Genomic DNA, 22518 nt, shown 5'->3' with positions numbered 1-22518 from the left:
GCCCTTTCCTGAGGTCGCCCTACCTTGCCTGGCCTGCCCCCACCCAACCTGTTCCCATTTTGGTGTATGGCTTCACTCCAGTCCAGGCCCCCAGATGCTCCGGGCCCTAGGGCCCCTCCTCTCTATCCCCCTGCCCCTGCTGGCTCCCCCGGGCCCCCATCTCCTGCCTCATGCCTCTCCCAGGGCCAATCCTTCTTGCCTCCATTTCTCTTATGACATTTACTCACCTGTGAGTCACCAAACCCCTCTGAGTCCTGAGCCAGGTCAGCCTTGGGGTTCACATGGGATCCCAGAGCTAAACCAGACACTTGGTTCAAGTGCCTTCAAGTGGGTCAGCCTCACTCTGTCCCAGGACCTGCAAATAGCACCTGGGGACCAGAGGCCAAAATCCAGCCTGGACCTCTCAGCCCTTCACCACGAGGCCCATCCAATCCACCCAGCTGAGGTGCACAGCACACCATGGCCTGAGCCCCTGTGCCCTGCCCATGCCTGTCACCCTGCCTGGAGTGCCCTTCCCCATGACTCTGCTGCATACACATCCCACGAGCAGTGACCAGAGCTCTGGCCTCTAGGGCCACTTGGCCGGGTCTGCTGCACACTCTGGGCCTTACTGTCCTCATCTGTAAAATGCAGACAGTGAGATCTTCCACTCAGGGATGGAAGCTGCTCCGAACCTAAGCTGCTACAAAGATTCAAGGGATAGTGGTTCCCACAAGGGCTCAGCCTCGCCTTCTCCTCCAGGGAGCCCTCCCAGATGCCTTCAGGTAAGTGAACCACACTCTCCTCTGCCCTCCCAGGGCAAGTGGGCCTCCATTATGGCAGGGAATGAGATCTGCCTGTACCTGGAGACTGGTGCTCACAGGCTGTCTGTAAGGTCCTTGGAGGAAAAGACAGTGTCATTCATTCCTTCGTTCATTCATCCCCTCATCCCTCCATCCCCCCGCCCACCCACCCATGCATCCACTCGTTCATTCATTTATTTCACAGTAACTTAATAACCACCTGCTGAATGACAACCTCCACATCTCTGAGGTCAAGTCAAACCCTCAGCCTGGTGTCCAAGGCCTGTTCTCTGCTGGCCCCTGCTTACTTGTTGAGCCTTGGCTTGCCCACCCCTCCTGCTCTCCTTAGCCCGAGCCACCTGCAGTCCCCCTCAAGTACCAGCTCCTTCTTGCCTCTACCCTTCTCAGCTCTGGCATGTCCTTCAAGGCTCCGCTCTGGTGTCGCAACCTCCAGGAAGTTTCTGCTCTCTCCCCCAGGCTCCTGGGCTCATGCTGCCCTGGGTGTGGCCCCTACACCCCTCCTGTGGACTAGCTCCTATAGCCAGGGCCATGTCTGACTCCTCTCTGTCCCATGCCTAGCCTGGTACCAGCACAGTGAAGGGGCAGGGAGAATTTGTTGAGTGAATGAGTGAGCAACTTGTGGCCTCAGCTACGGTGCCTGGGGCAGAGAGATTCTTCAACTTCTCTGCGCCCAGGAAGGCAAGTCCGTCACGTGCCCAGGAGCCCCTCAGGTCCTGCCGCCCTGTGTGCAGCCCCCGGGGCTGGCGTTCCACTCGGCTGGCTGCCCTATCTTGGGCCATCTTGCCGCCATGGCGGCCGCTCCTCCCAGCCCAATATCTGAGGCCCTCATCTCCCTGCGGGCGGAGCTGGCTCGCCCTGACTTCTTCCCCAGTGTGTCCCTGCCTGAGTCTCCTCTGTTATCAGCCCTGTGCTCCATCCCACCTCATGCACGAAACTGGCTGCTCCTTGGGAGCCCCCAGCTCGAAGTTTCTGCCCTTCCTCAGGCTGCTCCTGCCTCCTGGGAATGTCGCTTCCCCGGGTGTCTCAATCTGAGCCAAAAACTGCCTCCTCCAGGAAGTCTTCCCTGGTGTGTTGGTGTGGCCCTTGGAACCAGGAACACCAAGGGATATGGGGCTGTGGCCTGGGGTCCCCAGCCCAGGCCAGCTCACACACTGCGTGGAAACGAAGTCCTTGTCCCCGCCCTGCCACCCCAGCCGGGAGCCATGGGGACCTCACTGCATCACTTGGAGCCTTGGTTTTCACACCTCTGGGACAGGAGCAGCAAGGCTGCCCTTGCAGCTGTCGGGAGGCTCAGAGAGGACGCGCGGGGTGCCACCGCCCCACCCGAGGCCCAGTGTCGCGGCCCTACCTTCCTGCCCGCCTCGTTGTTGTGCAGGTTCATGAGGCGCCGCGCGTTCTTCTTGATCTCGCGGGCGTCCACGAAGCGCCGGGAGAAGTCGATGCCGTAGCGCACGTCCGCGGAGCAGCCGCCCCACTTCCAGCCCTCGGCCTGGTTGTAGTAGCCCTGCTTCTCGCGGTCGCAGCCGCAGTTGCTCAGGTTGCCCTGGCTGCAGGCGGCGGTGACGGCGTGGGCCACGCCCGCTGCGGTGATGGCATAGGTGAAGGCGGCCTCACGGCTCCCTGCGGGCAGAGACGGGGGCAGACGGTGAGGCCCCCAGCCCTGAGCCAGCTGGGCTCAGCGGACGGAGTGCTGGGCCTGGGGCCACCGGCTAGGGGTTGGCTGTGTGACCCTGAGCTTGTCACTTGCCCTCTCCGAGCTTCTGACTCCGCAGAGTGGGGCTGATGGAACCCACCTTGCGAGAAGGGGGTGAGGGCAGAGTCTGGTATACAGCAGGCACTCAGTGCATGCTGTGACCCTCTCACCAGCATGCAACACCATTGTCAACTTCTGTCCCTGTTCCCAAGGCCTGGGCTGGAGAGGCCCCATTTCTCCAACCCTGAGGGTGAGCAGTGGGGGCCCGTGCGGGGGCGGCGGGGCATGGGCGTCTGCATCTCAGCCCCCTCCCCTCTGCCAGCCTCCCAGCTGCTGCTCTGCATGGACGGGTCATTTGTGCTGAGCCAGGTGGGTGCCACACCTGCCTGGAAGACGGAAGTCAGGGCCATGGGGGAGCCCAGGGGCCCCACTCCACCCCCCAGCCACGAACCCAGGCAGAATTCACACAGCTCAGCAGCCTACCGTCTGTTGCTGCCTGCCTCTCTGACCACCCACCTTCAGCCCATCACCAGGGCCTGGCCTCCTGAGTCCCCCTCTCCTTCCAACACCCCTGCCTGGCTCAGGGGTGCCGGAACTGCCCAGACTTGGGCACCGAGGCTCCCGGCCTCCTTCATCCCCTGAGCCACTGGCTGAGTCGCTCCAAGTGCAGTCTGGGCAGGACCCTCCCCCTGGCACCTTTGCCAGCCCCACACTGCCAGCAGAACCAAGCCCACAACTGAGCTGGGAAGAGAAAGCCCCAGCCAATGCCCAGCTGGCTTCCCCAGCCCTTTCCCCAGCTCTGCCCAGGGCGATGACTCAATCCTTCCAGTTTGCTGCTCACACCCCCTGTGGGTTACATGGTCTTCTGGGTGGAATTCCCTTCCCCTCCATGCCCAAATCCTAACCTCCTTCCAAGGTCCAGTTCCAGTGCCTCCCGCTCCAGGCAGCCTTCGCAGACCCCCAGCCAGAAGGGAGTCCTCGCTGCCCTAACCCCTCAGTCCCAGATCTGACCCAGATCTTGACTCTCTACCTGGGTAGCCCACAGGTGGGAACTTCCCACAGGCCCAAAGTCCCCTTAGATGGACGGGTCCAGCTCTGGTCTCTCCTTCACTGTCTACAGCCCTGGGCCGGGCCCTGTGCCTCCTGCCACCCTGGTGCCTCTCAACTTGCCCATGGCTGGGTCTGTGTTGTCTCTGTGTTCCTGGCCCCGTGTGGGCACCGAGCAGGCTCAATAATGCTGACTGCTGGAGAACCTAGAGCTAAACTCCGGTGAGCGGGATCTCACCACCTGTCCTAGCAACAGACAGAGCAGGGCCCCAGGTCCAGTCGCAGGACACGGTCGTCACACAGCCTTGTGCCCAGTACCCTGCAAGCAGCTGCATGCCTCTCTTGTGCCAGCTGCTGTCCCTATTGTTGGGGGCTGAGGGGACTTCCCATAGATTGAAGGTCAGGGGCCAAGTCAGGCCTGTTCCATGAACAACCATTGAGTGTCAACTGCATGCCTGGTCTTGTGCTTGGTCCTGCCCGTTTGCTCTGGGGCCTACCTCCTTACCTACCAACTGGCTGGGGGGCTCACGTAGGTGGGGTCCCTCCTGTTCCCCTGGGATTTCCTCCATCCAGGGAGAAGACCAGGGTGTGGCCCACCGGTTTAGGAGCCCAGGGCAGAGACTTTGGTGGGCTGGCTGGCTGCCGTCATGGGGAAGGTGGGAGGGTCGCACAACTTTCTGGAAACTTCCTTCCTCTGAGAAGAACTGAGGGGAGAGTGGTATCCAGCATCCCTTCCTCCCCAGCAAGATCCAAGTCTGCAAAGAGCCACCCCCTCCGAGCTCTGTACACGAGGCCCCTGCCTTCCCCGCCTCGCCCCACGGCCCAGCCTCTTCTTCTCTGGCCGCTTTCCACCTCGCGCTGCCCTCCCGCGCGGGCCAGCCCCGGGCAGCACCCCACAAGGGCATGGCCTCCAGACCTCCGACTGCGTGGGAGCCCGCTCTCCTCGCACAGCTGGTGGTTCCGCGCTGCCCTTTGCTGGCCAACAATCACTCTTAGAGAGGCGTGGAGGAGCCCCAGGTCCCTGTGCCTTTGGAGGCCCCCAGACAGACAGGGACAGGGACAGGGAGGAAATTGCAATCCACCTCCTGGGTCTAAATTTGGTCAAGATGACGTGAAGGGAAGCACATTGATTTGAAGTGGGCTACTGAACTCCCTACCCTGTCTATGTTGCCCAAGCCCGGCAGGGCCCGCGGACAAGCTGCTCCCCAGAAAGGCTCCGGGAACTTGCGGGTGCAGTCGCGGGCAGGGAGAAGGAGCAGTAAATGAGGCGGGGATTCCAGTGAAGAGCTCTGCGAGAAGAGCACAGGGGGTCGTATCACCTCAAAGGATTCCCTGCCCTGCCTCTGGGGTGGAGTCAAGGAAGGCTTCCTGGAGGAGGCAATATCTTAAGGAAGGTAAGTCTTACCAAGGAACACGAATGAACTCCCTGTGGGTGTGTGCTATGTCCATGTATGTGATGTGTCTGTGGTGTGTGTGGTAGGCGCAGAAGGCATGCACTCCGGTGGTGGGCACAGCAGGATCAAAGCTGTCAAGGTGTGGGGCAGTTTGGTGAAGTCCAGAGCAGTCAGAAAAGAGGAGGCAGCAAGTGGGTGAGCCAGATTGTGGGTGGCCAGAAGGCCCGGTGAAGCAGGCAGCTCTTTCTGTGCAGGTGCTGACACTGGATGCTGTGGGATTTGGATCTTAGGGAGCTCACCCTGACTGCACAAGGGATGGGGATTCTGGACCACTGGGAAGCAGGTTGGCAGAGCTGTGCTGCAGGTCACCATCACCATGGACACTGGCGTAGCTCTGCCAGGCGCTCCTCCAACCCTTCCCGTAGGTATGTTCTCCTTTCACCCTCAGGACAATGAGACAAGGCAGGCTTTATTATCACTCCATTTTACAGATGAGGAGACTGAGGCACAGAGAGAGTACGAAACTAGATGTTTATGGCTAAAGCAGGATTTGAACCCCGGCAGTGGATTCAAAGCTCAGAAAGGCTGAGTGAGGGGTTGAGGGACTGGGGCGGGGGTCGTTGGAAGCCATTCTGTCCCCAGGTGGCCTCTTTGTAGCTAAGTGACCCTGGGCAAGGGGACACAGGAGAAGGGGATGAGCAGCCCTCTGGGGAGCAGCTGCTGTGTTTGGCCTCGCTGCGGGCCTCGGTGCGGGGTGAGCAGCAGGTGGACTCTGGGTGGGGATCTCTGGGGAGGCTGAGCTGTCTTCTCGAGGCAGGAGTCTAGAAAACTCGAACGATTGTGCAATTACGTGAGGAGGCCCGGCCGAGGGAGTCAGAAGTCCCTGCGAGAGGACAGAGGTGTGTTCCCTCGGAGGCCCCGGAATGGCACCTCCTCCTTCCCGCCGCAGAGGGGCTGCCGGCCTTCGGGGGCTCTGACGTCTGGGTGTCCCGAAGCCCCCAGGCAGGTGGTAGGGCTGAGGCTGGGCCTGCGCCCTGGGTCTCCCGGGGCCTCCTGCGCCCTTTCTGCAGGTTCCTGCGCTCACCTGGCTGTGCCCGTATCACGCTCACACTCGGTTACTCACCGGTTACTCATCGGCCGCCACTCCCGCTAATTCCTTTTTTATTTGGTTTTAATGAGCCAAACCCTCTTGTCTCTCACCATGGAGACAAGGGGGAGGTGAACTGCAGAGAGAAGTTGTAGTTTGGGAGAATCCGCAGGAACAATGTGAGGGCCGGTGGGAGCCGCTGCCGCGGACCGCGGGATGCCCAGGCGCCCAGCAGCTGCCTGTGTGTCGCGTTTAATTTTCACAACAGCCCATGAGGGAGGGACCGTCGTCCCATTTCACAGACCTGGACGTTGGCTTGGAGGGCTTCGTAACCTGCCCCAGGTCACTGCACTGGGTGTGGAGCAGGGAGTGCAGAACAGCTCTGAGCTTTCCGTCTCCCTCCCCAAATCACTCCCGGGGCCCTGGCTGGGGCCACTTGCCAGCTGCTAGCGCACTACTGAGCTCCCCCCCAGCTGAGAACGGGTGTGCACCTAGATTGAGAAGAAGCCCAGCCTTGGCACCAGCTGCAGACAGCCTGGACCCCATGGGCCTCACTCAGCAACTGTCGATGGCTCCCAAGGCCTCTGAGATGACTTCCAGTGCCTAGGCCTGGCCCCCAAGGCCCCCAAGGCCTGACCCCACCGTGCTCACCCACCACTCCCTGAAGCCCACCTTGGCCAGGGTGAACAACGGGCCCACCTGTGGGTAGGTGCAGCCCCCTCCAGTGCACAGAAACTATTCTTGAATAAAGGAAACGCCTGGCTTCCTGCCACTGGCCTTGGTGGACAGCGGCCCACTCTCTGCCTCGAACGCCTGCCTGCATTCCCAAGTGTCCACCCCTACCCTGGCTCTGGACACAGCTGGGACGCTCTCTGCTCCTGGAATGCCCATCATGGTGAGCACACCCTCCTCTGGGCCCTAGCCAGGTGCCCCTTGGGCTGCAGGGGTGGTGGGCAGGACCCACGCCTGACTCTATTGTGCAGCCCCCCAACATTGTTTCCCCAGTCCCGCATTCGAGCAGGTCTGGGGCTGGGTGCTTTCCCTGAGTCACTTTATCTTATCTCCACAACAAGCCCATGAAAAAGATCGCTTTGATTAGACCCATCTCACTGCTGGGAAAACTGAGCCTCAAAGTCGATAAGTGATGTGCTTCAGGCAGTGGCCGTGGTGGCAGGGACTGCTCCAGATATGTCTGGTGACGGGGGAGGGGAGGGGTTGGATAAAGTCAGCACGGAGGGTCTGTGGCCCTTGCAAGCCCCTGGGTGGGTTTCTGAGTCCTAACAGTCCCTGAGGCAGAGCCCACTGTGTCCAGTGCAGTCCAGCTCTGGCACCCAGGCAGGTCAAGGTGAGCACCCTCAGCCCCGCAGGACCCCCAGCCCAAGGCTCGGGAAAGGCAGAGACTCAGGGTGGAGAGGGCAGGACAGCACTGGGCTTAGAGTCGCACATCTGCTGTGTGGCCCCAGGCAAGTCACAAACCCTCTCTGAGCCTGCTCACCAAGATGGGCACCGGCCAGATGCAGCGCAGGACTTCCAGGACAGGCACAGGCATCTCTCTGTGCTTGGTCCGGACTGAGCTGGAAACAGCCTCCTCCCTGGGGCTAGCCCAGTCATCCCTGCCCAGCTGTTCCCTCCACACACACCTGAGCAGCAGAGTCCTCGGAGCCGCTACCGTGTGGTAACTGAGGCAGCGGGGCAGAGGCTTGCCCACGCCACTCAGGGACCATCCAACTCTGCTCTCTTTTCTATGGCTATTCAAACTCAAGCCCTCACTGGGCCCCTGGGCGCCAGGTCCCAGCCAGGCAGGGGGTAGATGCAGAGGGAGGTGACGTGGCCTCCTTCCCTGCTCTGTGCCTCTGTGATGCCAGCCAGACCCCGAAGCCCAGGGAGAGGGGCCTGCCCAGGACAGAGCTGGGGCCTTGTCCACTGGTTGTCTGACCCCGAGGAGGATGCTGGGGACCTCAGCAGGTCTTTGTGAGCAGCTTCCAGAAAGAACAAGTGTTCCCCTGAACAAAGCCAGGGCTTGGGCAGAACAGGGCAGAGCCGGGGGCTGAGCCTGCTCTCCCCACGTGCCAGGCACAACCTCTCACCATCCATGCAAAGCTACCTGCCACTTCCTAGTGCCCACAGGGGGCCAGCACACTATTTTTAGGAAGCCATAAAAAGCCATAATTGAGATCATAATGACCCGATTAACTACACTGGGGAGCCAGGGTGGGAAAAGCCCTTGGTTCCCTCCCTTTTAGAAGGGGCCGGGATCTGGAACCTGGGTGCTGGGAAGGGCCTCGGGGAGCATCCGGTGCTTCTCCTCCACCCCCAGCAAGGAGCCTGAGGCCCAGAGAAGGGCAGTATGCTGCCCAAGGTCACACAGCAGCTCAGGAAATGGGGGAGCCAGGACCTGGCCTTCTGAAGTGACTGAGGTGAGGCCAAAGGTCTGGGGGTCACACAGTCCCAGAGTCCTTCTGGAGGCAAAGGCAAAGTTGGGGGGTTCAGAGCCTAACACCTTGAGTTCAAGTCCACACCCTATAATTAGCCAGTTGGGCAACCTTGGACCTGTCAAGGGACCTTTCCGTGTCCCTGTTTCCCCACCTGCAAATGAGGATAATTGCTCTGACCATGGCCAGAAAGGCCACACATGGTCCTGGGGGCAGGCTGACCCAAGCTTCACACCCACATGTGTGACACACATGTGATCTTCATGAGAGCACACGTTTGTACATACATGTGTGCGCCTCTGCATGTGTGCCTGGGCCTAAGCCTGGGCTTACGCTTGAATGTGGTGCCTTGTGTGTAAACCTGTACTTGTGGTCAACACAGTTCAAGTCACCCTCCCTCTCTGCCAACCTGGACTGGCCCTTCTTTAAAAAAATGTGACATTTTCTACAACTCAATATTAAAAAGGAAAACAACCCAATTAAAAATGGGCAAAGCATCTGAACAGGCATTTCTCTAAAGAATGGGCCAACAAGCACATTAAAAAAAAGCTCAACGTTAGCTGCCAAGGAAATGCAAATCAAAACCACAGTGAGATGCTGCTTCACGCCCGCTAAGACGGCTAAAATAAGGCAGACAGACAACAGCAAGTGTTCTGAGCGCGCGGAGAAATCGAACCCACTGCTGGGCGTGTAAAATGGTGCAGCCGCCATGGGAAACAACGTGGCAGGTCCCCCAAAACTTAAACATAGGGTCACCATGCGACCCAGCAACTCCACTGCCAGGTATGCACCTAACAGAAATGAAAACATACGTCCACACACAGGCTTACACACGAGTGATCACAGCGGCGTTATTCATAACAGCCCAAAGAGGGAACAATCCAGAGAAAGTGTGGCCTATCCATACGATAGAATATTATTCAGCCTCAAAAAGAAATAAAGTATTAGTAAATGTCACCACATGGACACTGAGAACACAATGCTAAGTGAAAGAAGCCAGACACAAAAGGCCCCCTACCATGGGAGTCTACTTATGTGAAATGTCCAGAGTGGGGAACTCTATAGAGACAGAAAGCAGATGACGTTGCCAGAAGTTGGGGGACTGGGAATGATAACTGAAAGGCACAGGGTTTGTCGAGCCATGAAAATGTTCTAAAATGGGTTGTGGTGAGTTACACAACTCTGCAGATCCACTAAAAATCGTTGAATGGTGCATTTTAAGTGAATGAATTGTATATGTGAATAATACCCCAATAAAACTGTTATGAAAACATAGGAAACTTGATGGTTTTTAGGGGATTCCATACACCTTGTCCTACTTGGTTTAAACCCTCACAGGGGCTCCATCGGTATGAGCCAGGGCCCCACCTCACAGTTAGGTCTCAGAAGAGGCAGGTGACTGGCCCATGGCCACACAGCACGTGAGCCACTGAGCTAGAATCTAACGCGGGACTCTAGAGCCCATGCTCAGCCCACTCCCCACCCACCGCGACAGGGAAATCCACCCGGTCCTGCCTCCCCCTCACTGCCCTGGGACCCCTGCTATGCTCTTCGTTACCACCCAGTGTCCCCAGCACCGAGCACAGCCTCTCTCCTGGCCAAATCCCGAGTCCCGGGGTGAGGCCCTGAGCCCCCACCCACCCATCAAGCCCTTGCCCGAGGCCAAGTGCACAGCAGGACTGCCACCTGCAGCCAGGGGCAGACAGGCTGGGAGGGGGTCACAGGCAGTGGAGGCAGAGGGCAGTGGTCAGAACCACGGAGGGCCCAGCAGGACAGCGTGGCTGGAGCCACAGCGTGGACGGTGGCCAGGAAGGGCTCGTCTCAGGAAGGGATGCTAAAGGCAGGTCCTAAATGATGAGAGAGGGATGCAAAGGTGCAGGGAACAGTTTCCAGGCAGAGGGAGCAGCAGTGCTGAGGCCCTGAGGTGGGAATGAGCTGAGCATGTGTGGTTTTTCCCAGCAGAGAGCAGTGGCAATGACGTGGGTAATAGTCCTCGGGGGTCACACGGTGCCACCCTGGGAGCGCATGGGGAAGATCTTAAACTGTTCTAAGATGGGGATCCCCTGGAGGTGTTGCTCTAACTTACATTCAAAAGGACCCTCTGGTGGCTGTAGGGGCGTGGGGGAAGCAAGCAGACCCACCGGGAGGCTGCCACAGGGGCCCAGGTAAGAAATGCTGGTGGCCTGCCTGGTGGAGGAGGGGAAAAGTGGCCAGGTTTGGGACATAGTCTGAGGGTGCAGCCAATGGGATTAGCAGGCCGACTGGGTGAGGGAGCTTAGGGACAGAGAAGTCCAGAAGGGCTCCAGGTGTGGGGCTGTCACCAAGAAGGAGGGGAGAGGATCGAGTGTGGGGGAAACCGAGGGAATTGCCTTGGCTGCAGGAGGTTAAAAGTGCCTGATGACAGCAGAGGGAGGGGAGGGACAGGTATGCACTCCAGCCAGGCACCGAGGGGACGCCCCAGCCTCACCCAGCTCCTCACCACCAAGGCCAAGCCCAGATGGAGCTGGGGTTTATGCTGAGTGACCCTGGACACCTCCTTCACTGCCTAGGCCTCAGTTTCCCTGTGTAGCATGATGCAAGGCCCAGTGTGGTGGGTTTTCTTTTTAAAATCTTTTAGCAGGGGAGCTTCTGTCAGATGGATCTTCCTGAAGAACAGGTCAGAACAGAGCTTCTGGGGCTGAAGTGTGGTGGGGATGTGGGAGGGGTGAGGGTCCCTGAGTCACCTCCAGGCCTGAGGCCTGGGCAGTAGGACACCTCACAAGCCTAGAGTTGGGTGGGGGTACTGCCCCCCAATGTACCCCATTTACGAGTGAGAGGCTGAGACCCAGGGAGGTGAGGGGACATTCCTGGGCCAAGTTGGCAGTGCCTGCTGTGCCCAGCCAAGCTGGTACAGTGCCCATGTCCAGGTCTTAGGGGTCCTTGGTCTAGACAGGGCTCTGAGGTGGCTGCTGGGCATAGGAGCTGGGAAGGCCAGCCAGGGGACCCAGGGCAAGAAGCCCCAAGCCCCAGGTCACCAGGCCCCCCTGCAAATCTGACCTGGACCACCTGGGTCTGATCTGGGCTCTGCCCAGTGATGGCTGGGCAGGCTGCCTCCCCCTGCCACACCAGTTTCTGCACCTGTCAAATGGAGGTGACAACAGCATGTACCTTGCAGAGCCCTATGTGAGTGAGTCCGTGCAGTGGAGGGCTCAGGATGGGGGGACACAGGAAGCACTGGCTGCTTTCACCCATGCCATCCACCCTGGGCCTGGGCGGCAAGTGTGTGTGTGTGTGTGTGTGTGTGTGTGTGTGTACATGTGTGTATGTATGAGTATGTGTTTATGTATCAGTGTGTATGTATGTGTGTTTGCATATGTGTCTATGCATATGCATATGTATATGTGTGTGCAGTGTATGTGTGTATATGACTATGTGTGTGTATGTATGTTTATGTGTGTGTGCATGTGTATGTGTGTGTATTTCCCTCTTTCTGTACATCTTTCCTTGTGTCTCTGTCTGTCCTTCTTCCTCTGTCCCTCTGTCCTGTCTGTCTCCAGTCCCGCCAGGCCCCCACCCAGCTCAGGCTGAGTCAGTGTCTCCACTCTAAGCTCTTCCCTGCCGCTGTCATAAACAGCACTGGGAAAAGTCACGCCAGGTCCCGACATGCCGGCACACCCGCCGGCGGTCTTTGTTCCGACCCTGCAGAGGCCCTCACACTACTCAGCAGCCCCCAGGGGGGTCTTGCTCCACCCGGGCAAGGGGACACCAGGCCCAGAGTGGGCAGAGCCAGCCTCCCCTGAGCCCCTGCCCCTGCCCCGCAGCTCTCTCCCACAGCAGCCAGCAGCCTCGCCATGGCAGGCTCAGCCTCCACAGCCCACCACAGTGAGCGCCCCTCCCTCATCCGGGCTGGCAGCAGAGTCTGTGACTGCCCCTGTTGGAGTGGCAAAGAGCCCCTGACTCCCCAGCGCCTCCCCAGAGCCTCCCACACCTCCCCAGTGCCTCCAGCACTTCCAGCACCTCCCTAGCACCTTCAGTACCTCCAGTGCCTCCCCAGCACCTCCCCAGCACCTCCAGCGCCTCCCCAGCACCTCCAGTGCCTCCAGCACCTCCAGCGCCTCCCCAGCACCTCCAGTGCCTCCAGCGCCTCCCCAGCGCCTTCAGCACCTCCCTAGCACCTTCAGTACCTCCCCAGTGCCTCCAGCACCTCCCTAGCACCTCCAGCACCTCCAGTGCCTCCCCAGCACCTCCCTAGCACCTCCCCAGTACCTCCAGCACCTCCCCAGCACCTCCCTAGCACCTCCCCAGCACCTCCAGCGCCTCCAGCGCCTCTCCAGCGCCTCCAGCACCTCCCTAGCACCTTCAGTACCTCCCCAGTGCCTCCAGCACCTCCAGCACCTCCAGCACCTCCAGCACCTCCCCAGCACCTCCAGCACCTCCAGCACCTCCCCAGCACCTCCAGTGCCTCCAGCGCCTGGCCCTGCTGTGCAGTGGTCAAGCACGTGGCTCTGGGGCTGGCAGCGCAGTCTGCCTGCTCTTGTGGGCCGTGTGGCTGTGGCTAAGTCGCTCAGCCTCCTCCTGAGCCTCAGTTTCCCCATCTGGGCTGTATGGACAACAGAAGCTGAAGCACATGACATCTGTGATGGGCCAGCTGCAGATATGAAAGAAACGACCCTCCCGACAACAGTGGTGGCAGCTGGGCTCAGAGAAGCTGAGGGCTGGCCCAGGCCTTGCTCCGCACTCTCCCTGTGTCTGTCTTGCCTCAATAGGCCGAGCCCAGAGCCCTGAACCCCTGCCCACAGAACCCCAGTGTGGGCAGCTCTGTGCTGACCAAGGGGAGGGCCTTCCTGCCCCCATTCTGAGGAGAGACCCTGAGTCCTGGCAGAGTCCCAGCCCAGTCTCAGCCACTCCTGGGACAGGTGGTTCACAGGAGGCCCTAAGTTCACATGGCGGGACCCAGGCAGCTGGCCCAGTCGGGTGTGTGTCCTTGGCAGTGCCCTCTCCCCTCCCAGATCCCAACCCCACTCTACTCCTGTCCTGTCTGCCACGGCCCTGCCAGGGAGGGTGGAAAACATCCATGTTGGCCAAGTTTCAGGTGGCCTGAGAGGAGCCTGGTGGAAGGATCTGGGATGGGAGGACAGGCTACCTGCCTGGCCCTCGGCACCCAGCTGGTCAAGGCCCACCGGCCTTCAGGCTTCTGTGCCACCCACAGGAAGATGCACAGCCCAGCCCCTCCCTGGTCACCCTGGGAGCTGCCTTCCCAGGTGCCAGCTTGCCTTCCTGGAAGAGGGCAGATCCCAGGCCTGGCAGACCCAGGGCCTCATCACATCTGGAACCAAGAGTGGGCTTGGGCAGCTTCCCCTCCAGGACAGTCTGTCTGACTCTGACTTTCAAGACTGTAATTGCCTTTAGAGTACTGCGGCCTGGATCTCAAGTCCTGGAAATGTCTGCTCTGCCACCTCTGGCTGGGCCCCCTGGATGGGGGTAGGGGCAGGGGTTAACCGGGGTTGACAGGAGGAAGATGCCCAGTCCTCAGATCTGGGGCCTGCGGACCACCAGAGCGTGGCCAGGATAGGGCCAGGACCCAGCAAGCACTGCCTCCCAGCCCAGCCTATCAGCCCCCACTCACCCAGCGTGTCCTGGGCACAAGCCCTGGCCTGGCATACAGCAGGTGCTCAGTGCTTGCAGGGTGAGCGACAGCAGGGCTGATGAAGGGAGCCGGCCTCCCACCCTGCCCTGACTGTCCCCAGGAAGCAGCTGGTCAGTGACTGTCTGTCCTCAGACTGCCCCATCTTGCCATGGGGACAGCATCCTGAGAGGGGACCATCAGAGCCAGGTTCAAATGTCCCCTGGCCAGGTGACTTGGGGCCACAGCCTTCAGTCCCCTCTTAGAACAGTGCCACCCAGCAGAAGTCTCAGGGGAACTACAGATGTCATCTGAAATTTTCTAGTGGTCACATTGAGAAAAGTGAATATAACCAAGTGCACTTAATTTTGGTGACATTTTATTTAACTAATATACGTAAAATATTATTTGAATATGTGATCAGATACTAAAGAGATATTTTACTTGTTTTTTTGGTATGAATCTTCAAAATCTGTGGAGTATCTTACACTCACGGCACATCTCAGTGTGAACGCACCGTACTTCAAATACTCCCCCTGCCAGCGATGTCCTGTGGCCACCAGCATGGACAGTGCAGCCCTCCAGCCCTCATCCTTGCTGAGGATAACGCCGTCCCTCCCTAGGGCCTGGTCCGCAAAGCCCCAACAGGACAGTAGGTGTACACAACCCAGGAGTTGCCCTCTCTCCCCCAGGGCCACTGCTGCCTCAGATGGTTCAGCATCCGATGGCCTTTGCTGACTCCCTGTTGTGCATGGCTGGTGGGCTCTGTCCCATGAAAAGCTCACCCACAAAGCAAACAGGAGCCAGCGACAGCTGCACGGGCCACCACCCCAGCCACTCACATGAGCCAGGATTAGGGGCAGCCCCTATGCCTGGTCATGTCTGAGGCTGGCACATGATGGGAGGCACTCAGTGTCCCCTGGCAGCTGGGGGTGGGGCTGGAGGGTGCCGCCATGCAGAGGGAAGGCCCCCCCTGTTCAGAATCTTCCATGCCTCCAGCCCCGCCCCCCCTTCCAGCCTCAGGTCTCCACACCTCCTGTGTGCCTTCAACTCAACGCTCCTGCAATTCCTAGACAGCACCATCGGCTTCTGGCCTCTGGGCCTTGGCACATATTTTTCCCTCCACCTGGATCCCCCTTCCCTGTGCTCACCTCCAGGCTGGCCTGGGTCACTGTGGTCCTCCCTCTGGTTGCTTCCTCAAGGAAGCCTTTGCTGACGATTCTGACTTGATGGTGGTGCCTGTTAGAAACTTCCTGCCTTGCTCGGGAGCCCAGGGGTCCCAAATTTCTAACAGACTTCCCCAGAATACAAGGTTCCCCCCAATCTCCTGCCTCCCCTCCATCCTCTCGACTGCCCCATGGCAGAAGACCACTGAGATGGGGACAACGCATTCACCCCCATAATCATTTACGGTCAACAGAAGAGATGAGTTAGCAGGGGACTGGGCCACAAGCCCCCCTCAACACACGTGGAAATAGGCCTGGGATGGGCTTAGGTGGCTGGAGCGTGGAGGCCACCAGGGAACCCACGTCAGTGGAGGAAGGCCTGGCATGGGCCGAGGCCCTCTGAAGGGAGCAGAGCTACAAGCACCCAGAGGGCCCTGGGGCAGAGCCAGCACAAGGTCACCTTAAGAAAGCTCTGCCTAATGGAGGTAGTGAGCGCCCCATCCCTGGAGGCATACAAGCAGCCGCACCAGGTGCTGGGAAAAGGATTGCACCTTTGTACAGAGAGCTGGTTTGCCTTTTTATGGGGTTTCCTTTCAGCACTCAGGATTTAGGCATGGCCCAAGGTCACTGGCAAGGCCTGAAGAGGGCTGTCTCACCCACCCAGGCCATTCCCCCTCTCAGGGCCAATCATTAATGGGCACTGCTTGAGTGGATGCTCCCACCAGTGCCCCCGGCTGCCTGCCAGCTCATGGCCCGGCCCCTGGCCCATGCCCGGGGCACCCAGCACGCCTCTAACATGGGCCGGCCTTGCTGATCACACCATTTCCTGCTCGTGACTCCTGGCAGCTGAGCCCTGGGAGGAGCAAAGTGCCTTCCCAGACCACCATCAGCACACTCAGAAGGATTCCTGCTGCCTGTCAAATGCAGCCCAGCTTGGCCTGCAGCCAGAGCCCTCCAGGGTGAGAGCTGGGCCTTCATCAGAGGGCAGCGGGGAGCCACACGAGGGCTGCAGGCAGGGCAGCGAGACCGCAAGCCTGGGCTTCAGAAAGCCCACCCACCCAGAGGCAGGGTGCAGGGAGAGCCAGGAGGCAGGCCTGAGAGCTGTCTTGGGGATGGAGTGCCCGGATGTGGCTGCAGCCTGCTGTGGACAAGGCAGAGCCAGGGAAGGGGTGAAAAGGCGTTCCGCAGTGGGAAATCAGACGTGAATAAGCAGAGTGTGTGTTGGGGCGGGGGCGGGAGGTACTCCCAGGCCAAAACAGCAGGAGCAAAGGCCTGGAGGTGAGAAGGGGCCTGGTGTACTTGGAGGAGAGAGAGAAGCCAGGTATGGCTGGAGCTCTGGTTTCCAGAAGGGATGGAGCGAAATAAGGCTGAGGTACGGGAGGAGGCTACTCAGACTCCAGGCTTAGGAGTTAACTTTGTCCTCGGGCAATAGGGAGCTACTGCAGGTTTTGGAGGAAGGGAGTGACGTGGCTGGATTCTGTTTAGCCCAGGACCTGGGGCTGGTGAGGGGAGGAGGCAGTGAGAGCTGCAGGGGCAGAGTGGAGGGGTGGAGGGGGAAACGACACCAGGTTTCTGCCGAGACGACTGGATGTTCAGTTTGGGGCTGGGGTTGGGGAGCTGGGGACAAGAGACTTAAGCAGCAAGCAGCTGAGTGTGCTGAGACAGAGTCCCGTGGGCCAGTGGGAACTGAAGCTTTGGGCAGGAACGAGCCCCAGCTGTGAGGGCAGAGTGGCGAGAGAGTGTCCCAGGGGCTCCTCGGGGATGGATGCTTCCGGGCCCAGGCAGGGCTGAGAAGGAGGAGCCAGAGAGACAGGAGGAAGCCCTGGCAGGCCAGCAGGGGCCCAGAGGCCAAGAAAGAGGGGGCACAGTCAGCACCACTAGTGGCCTGGACAAGAAGCGATGGGAGTGAGAGAGGGTGAGGTGGGGACAGTGACATGAACAGCTCTGCCAAGAAGTGTGCCTCTGAGATTCCCGTGACCACGAGAGGGGCATTCATCGGTGGGTTCCCTAGAAGCGGAGTCTGAGAGGAGCCAGGGAAGCAGGACACTAGCTCTGCTGGCCTGAGCCCGGCCCCCAAGGGAGCCTGCAGAGCGGCCCCATCTGGAGGCAAGGGGTGGCCTTCTGTACCCCTGCATCAGTCCCTCCTTATGGGCAGAGCTGCGGACCATCCCACTCTTGCTAGGCCCAGGGCTGCTCCCCAACAAGGACCAGTGGCGAGCTGCTGACAGTGATCCTCACGGCTCTGGGGACCAATGTGGTGCTCAGTGACGGTGATCTGGGTGGGCACCAACAGCGTCCACCAGGAGGGGCAAGCAGCTGGTGGGGCCAGCATCACACCTCTGGGCTTCGGACAGTCGAGAGGAGTCATGCCTTCACTGGGGTGCTGTAGGTGAAACCTCCGCCTGGGCCCTGACCCCGAGGAGAGGCTCAGGGCAGCCACTGTGTCCCTCTCTCCTGTGTCTCATAGTCCCAAGTAAAGTCCAAGCTCTCATCCTCTGCCGAGGCACGGGACAATTCCCACGCCCTCTCTTTGCACAGAGAGGCAGCGAGGGTCCCCAGAAGGAGCAGCGGACCCCTGGATCTGCACTCAGCTCCACCAAATGCAAACCTCAGACTCCCCGGGGACCTCAGTTTTCCTCAGCTGTGAAGTGGGGATGCCCACGGCTGCCTCGGAGTCCAGGGTGTCAGGGCTGAGGGGCCAGGCAAGCAGGTGGGCACCTGGCAGGAAGCAGCACCTGTGCTGACACCCTCCCACTGAGGTGCATGGAGGCGGCAGCCCCACCCTCCCCAGCTGGCACCTGGAAGAGGGAGCTGCACTTGGGTGGTGGGGCCCCAGGGAGGGGGAGGTGCCACCCTCCTGGCCGTGCCAGGTGCCACCCACGGACTGCTCACCACAAAAGGGCCCCCAGGGGCTTTCCCCTGTGCCACCCCCAGCCCCACGCCAGTGTTCCAAGCCCTGCAGAGCCATGCTCTGGCCTGGGTCCCAGCAGCTGCGGCTCTGCTCAGTGGCCCCAGGCTCCTTGGCCTTCAGGATGGGAAGGACATGCTGTGTCCACAGGCCAGGCACCCCTGCAAGCCTGGCACTGTGCCTCAAGTTTTCACTCCCCCATCTGACCCTCACAGTGACCTGGAGGGCAGGTGGCCCCACTGTTCCCACTTTCATGCTTTCAACAGCAGTTCATTGAGCACCTACTGCATGCAAGCACTGGGAGAGGCACTGGGGACCCAGACGAGGGCATGCTGGCCCAGAGATCACATTACAAATGAGGAAACTGAGGCCCTGGAATCCTTTCCACTCACGAAATCATGACAGCATTTATATAGCGCTCCGTAGAGGCCAGGCACTGTTCTCATCCAGCGCCCTACAACGTCACACAGTAAATACTCCTGGGAGGCAAGGAGACGAAGCCACGTGTCTAGGTCTACACAGCTGCTAAGTGCTAAGCAGCAGCTGCACCCACCCTGACCACTGCACCGTCCTGCCACGCCACCAGCCTGTCAGGCTCGTGTCCTAGTCAGAACGACGTCTCCCCACCCCACCGCCTGGAGCGAGGGCCCTTGTCCACATACACAGCCTGGTTCCCATCAAGGTTTCCCGCACCCCAGATGCACAGCGTCCCAGAGGCCAGGCCGGGCCTGCTTCCTCCTGGGGTTCCGGCCCCCGCCCGGGCCAGGCGTGGGAAAGGGCTCGGGAAAAGGCTGCTGACAGCACAGAAATCGGTCAGCGGGAGGCACGTGCCGAACAGCACTCGTGGGCAGCCTGGCCTGGCCCTGCCTTCTGAGAGCAGTGGGTGACCTAGTCCCTGCCCTGGGCCCCGTGGCCAGGCCCCTGGAGCCCAGAGGCGCCCTTACCTACTCGGAGCTCTTGCCCGAAGACGGTCTTCTCGCCGAGGGCGGAGCAGTTCCAGCGGCCGAAGCGGAACTGGTACTGGCACTCGTTGATGCCCATCTGCGCCCCCTCCCCGATCACAATGATGGCATCAGGGCGGCTCTGGCAGATGGCGCGCTGCCGCGGGGCCAAGCCAGGAATCTTGTTGCAGATAATGTTGGCTCCCAGGGCCACCACGGACGACAGTGCTCTGCGGAGGCAGGGAGAGCAGACAGGCGGTGAGCGCGGCAGGCGGGGCCTTCCCCATCCCCCTCCCCCCCAGCTGTCAGTCAGCGTGTGGTCACCAAGCCCCTGCCACATGCTAAGCTCTGCCCCCCAGAGAACAGGCAGACCCCTGCCCTGGAGGGTCATTTGCCATCAACTCACACGCGTGCTCCCAGCTTGAAAAGACACACGCAACCAGGCCCTCTCAGCCTCGGAACTGCAAGAACCACGGAATCACAAGTGCCACGGAATGTGTGAACCACGGTTCCTCATGCCTCAGGTCACAGAACATCACACTCCGGCTTTGAAAGCCATCAGCCTGGGACTGTCCCCAGCTGTCTCTGAGCAGCAAACCCATCACTTGCAGGTCCCCAGCTCCCACCCCACCCTGGCCTAGGCAGGCTGCTGGGTGGGCAAGCAGACTGGGAGCCAAACCCACCGGGTACTGACGCCACGCCAAGGTGCGTGTGACCTTGGGAAGGCATGCCACCGCTCTGAGCTTCCGTTTCCACGTCCAAGAAATGGAGTGTAAAACACCTGTCCCCACCGCCACGCAGACTCTGACGACCACAGGGAGAAAGGCTGCCCAGCAAGGGCTGAAGGACTGGGTGCACTCCGAGGAGAAAAGAGGATTGTTGCGAATTGAGCACCTGCTGTGTGCTGGGCACGGCAGGGTGCTCCATGGCAACATTGCAGCCTCACAGCGGTCCCTTGAGGGTGCCTTCCTAACGCATCTCCTGGCAACTCCCAGGAATTGAAACCCACACAGGAAGCCACTTGCCAGACTCACTCTGAACTTGAGGTGTTATCAGCAGGATTTTGTTTAATGAGGTGAAATTCATGTAACATAAAATTCACCATTTTAATGTGTACAGTTCTGCGGCATTTAGTACGTTCAGTGTGGTAGAACCACCACCTCGTCAAGTTCCAAGATATTTTCATTAGCCCAAGAGGAAACTCGGCCCCCATTAGCAGTCACTCCCTTCTCTTCTCCTCCCACCCCCGGGCGGCCACTTATCTGCTTTCTGTTCCTATGCACGTGTCTATTCTGGACATTTCACGCACATGGAACCATACAACAGCTGACCTTCTGTGTCCAGCTTCTTTCACTCAGCATCCTGGTCTCCAGGCTCAGCCAGGTGGCAGCACGCATTGGTGCCTCATTCCTTTTACGGCTGAGTAATGTTCCATTGTGTGGAGAGACGTTTGGCTTATCCATTCATCCTTGGTGCCCATTTGGTTTGTTTCCACCTTTTGGCTATTGTGAGTGGTGCTGCTATGAACGTGTGTGTACAAGTTTCTGTTTAAACACCTGACTTCAGTCTTTGGGGCATATACGTAAGAGTGGAATTGCTGGGTCATATGGTAATTATTTAACCTTTCAAGGAATTGCCAAACTGCTTTCCACAGTGGCTGCACCAATTGTTTGCTTTTAAGCATGCAGAGAAGGGGCAGCAAGCTGGAAGGATGGGAGGCCAGTTTCAGGCGGGCCTAGGGCAACAAGTGGGTTTCAAAACAGCATCTGTCATCAAAACAACAGACCCGGCCTGCTAAGTCAGTGGCAAAATGGGGGAGTAGGGGGACCACTGGGGCCCCCCAAAACTGATGCCCATGGCCTTGGGCCCCCAGTGCGGTGGGTACCCTCCTTCCACCCGCTGCCTGCCAACCCCTTGCTTGAGAGAGACAAGTCAGTGTTTTTCCAGAATGGCAGAGCACCGAAAGCCAGCTGGAAAGTCCCCATGTGGCCTGAGCACACAGCACGTGCCGCAGCTGGGACGCCCAGGCCGACACTCAATCCCCGTGGCCCGCCCGCCCCGCCCGCTAATCTGGCCAAGACCCCCCTGGGTCTCCCACGGGTACAATGGGCAGAAACGCCCCAGACTGGCGTTGAGGAAGAGCATCTGGACGGGTGGGGCTGGGAGCGGGCTGGAATCTGGGGAATTCAGCCCAAGTAATTGTAGATCCTCGGAAAACCGAGCTGGGGAAATGAGATGGATGGGAACCCTGCCGTGCACCAGCCTCCGGGGGTTGGCGCCCGCCTTGCGTCCTGCACCTAAAGGATGCTTCCCGTTCCCAAATTCTTCAGCAGGCTCAGGGCCGCAAAGCCCCCACTGCCTGTGGGGCTTCTTACAAGCCCTGCTGGGAGCAGAAGCTCAGACAAACAGGGCCTGGCTGAGGGGACTCTATGGGGACTTAGGATGGACCCAGAGGCCAGCAGTAAGTCATTGCAGTGCTCGCAGCCCTGGCCTCCCACCTCTTCTGACCCGCCAGAACCCAGATCTGACAGTGTCACTCCCCCGCTCAAAGCCCACCCAAAGCTTCCACTGCCCATGAAACTAACCAAGCTCCTTTTCCTAAAATTAGGGGGCTCCCGGGTCTGGCCTCTGGTGACCCCGCCCCTGCTCCGCTCCATCCCCACCCCTCCCACCATGGCTTGCGTCTACAGGTCCGTCTGTCTGGGATGCTGCTCCCCGTCCCTTTTTCTGTCTGGCAAACTCTACTTCCCCTTCTAGGCCCAGGCGAATGCCCACTGTGCTCAACCCCCTCGGCCCCTGGCACCGAGGAGGAGCGCAGTGGGCACTCATCCCCAGACTCACGGTCACGGTTTTCATGCCCGGCTTTCCCACCAGACAGTGGACGCCTCCAGGACGGGGCTGCCTGGTGTGGTGGTCTCCGAGTGGCTGTGGAATCGGTGAATGAATAAATGAATGAGTCAATACTCAAGAATTACATCTGAAAGAATGTCTGTAACTCAACAGCAAGAAGACAAACCACCCAAGTTAAAAATGAGCAAAGGACTTGAATAGACACTTCTCCGAAGAAGACATCCAAATGGCCAACAAGCACATGAAAAGATGTTCAACTTCACTCATCAGTGGGGAAATGCACATCAAAACCACAGTGAGATACCACCTCACACCCACTAGGCTGGCTACGATAAAAAAAAGGCCCAGAAAATAATACGTGTTGTCGAGGATGAGGAGAGATTGGAACCCTCGTGCGTTGTTGGTGGGCGTGTAAAATGGTGCAGCCGCTGTGGACAACAGCTCACTGGTTCCTCAACAAATGAAACATACAGTCACCCAGCAAATCCACTCCTTGGCATATATCCAAAAGAAGTGAAGACAGGTGTTTAAACAAAAACCTGTACAGAAATGTTCATAGCAGCACTGTCCACAACAGCCAAAGGCTGCAAACAGC

At 59.4% G+C, this 22518-nt stretch overlaps 1 protein-coding gene across 2 annotated transcripts in view; it reads right to left on the bottom strand.

Annotated features, from left to right (window-relative positions):
- The window catches only part of WNT7B (Wnt family member 7B), a 47544-nt gene that overhangs the window by 4899 nt on the left and 20127 nt on the right, over positions 1-22518 (bottom strand). For both annotated transcript variants that reach the window (XM_063076192.1, XM_063076191.1), the window contains exons 2-3: positions 19077-19303; positions 2152-2423 (exon numbers count right to left, since the gene is read on the bottom strand). In XM_063076192.1, coding sequence (XP_062932262.1) covers positions 2152-2423; positions 19077-19303 — 499 coding nt within the window. The remainder of the gene's footprint in view (positions 1-2151; positions 2424-19076; positions 19304-22518) is intronic.

This window comes from Cynocephalus volans, chromosome 12, assembly GCF_027409185.1.
Source record: "Cynocephalus volans isolate mCynVol1 chromosome 12, mCynVol1.pri, whole genome shotgun sequence".
NCBI lineage: Eukaryota > Metazoa > Chordata > Mammalia > Dermoptera > Cynocephalidae > Cynocephalus > Cynocephalus volans.
Note: the sequence above shows the minus strand (reverse complement) of the source record. Positions and strands in the feature narration are given on the sequence as shown.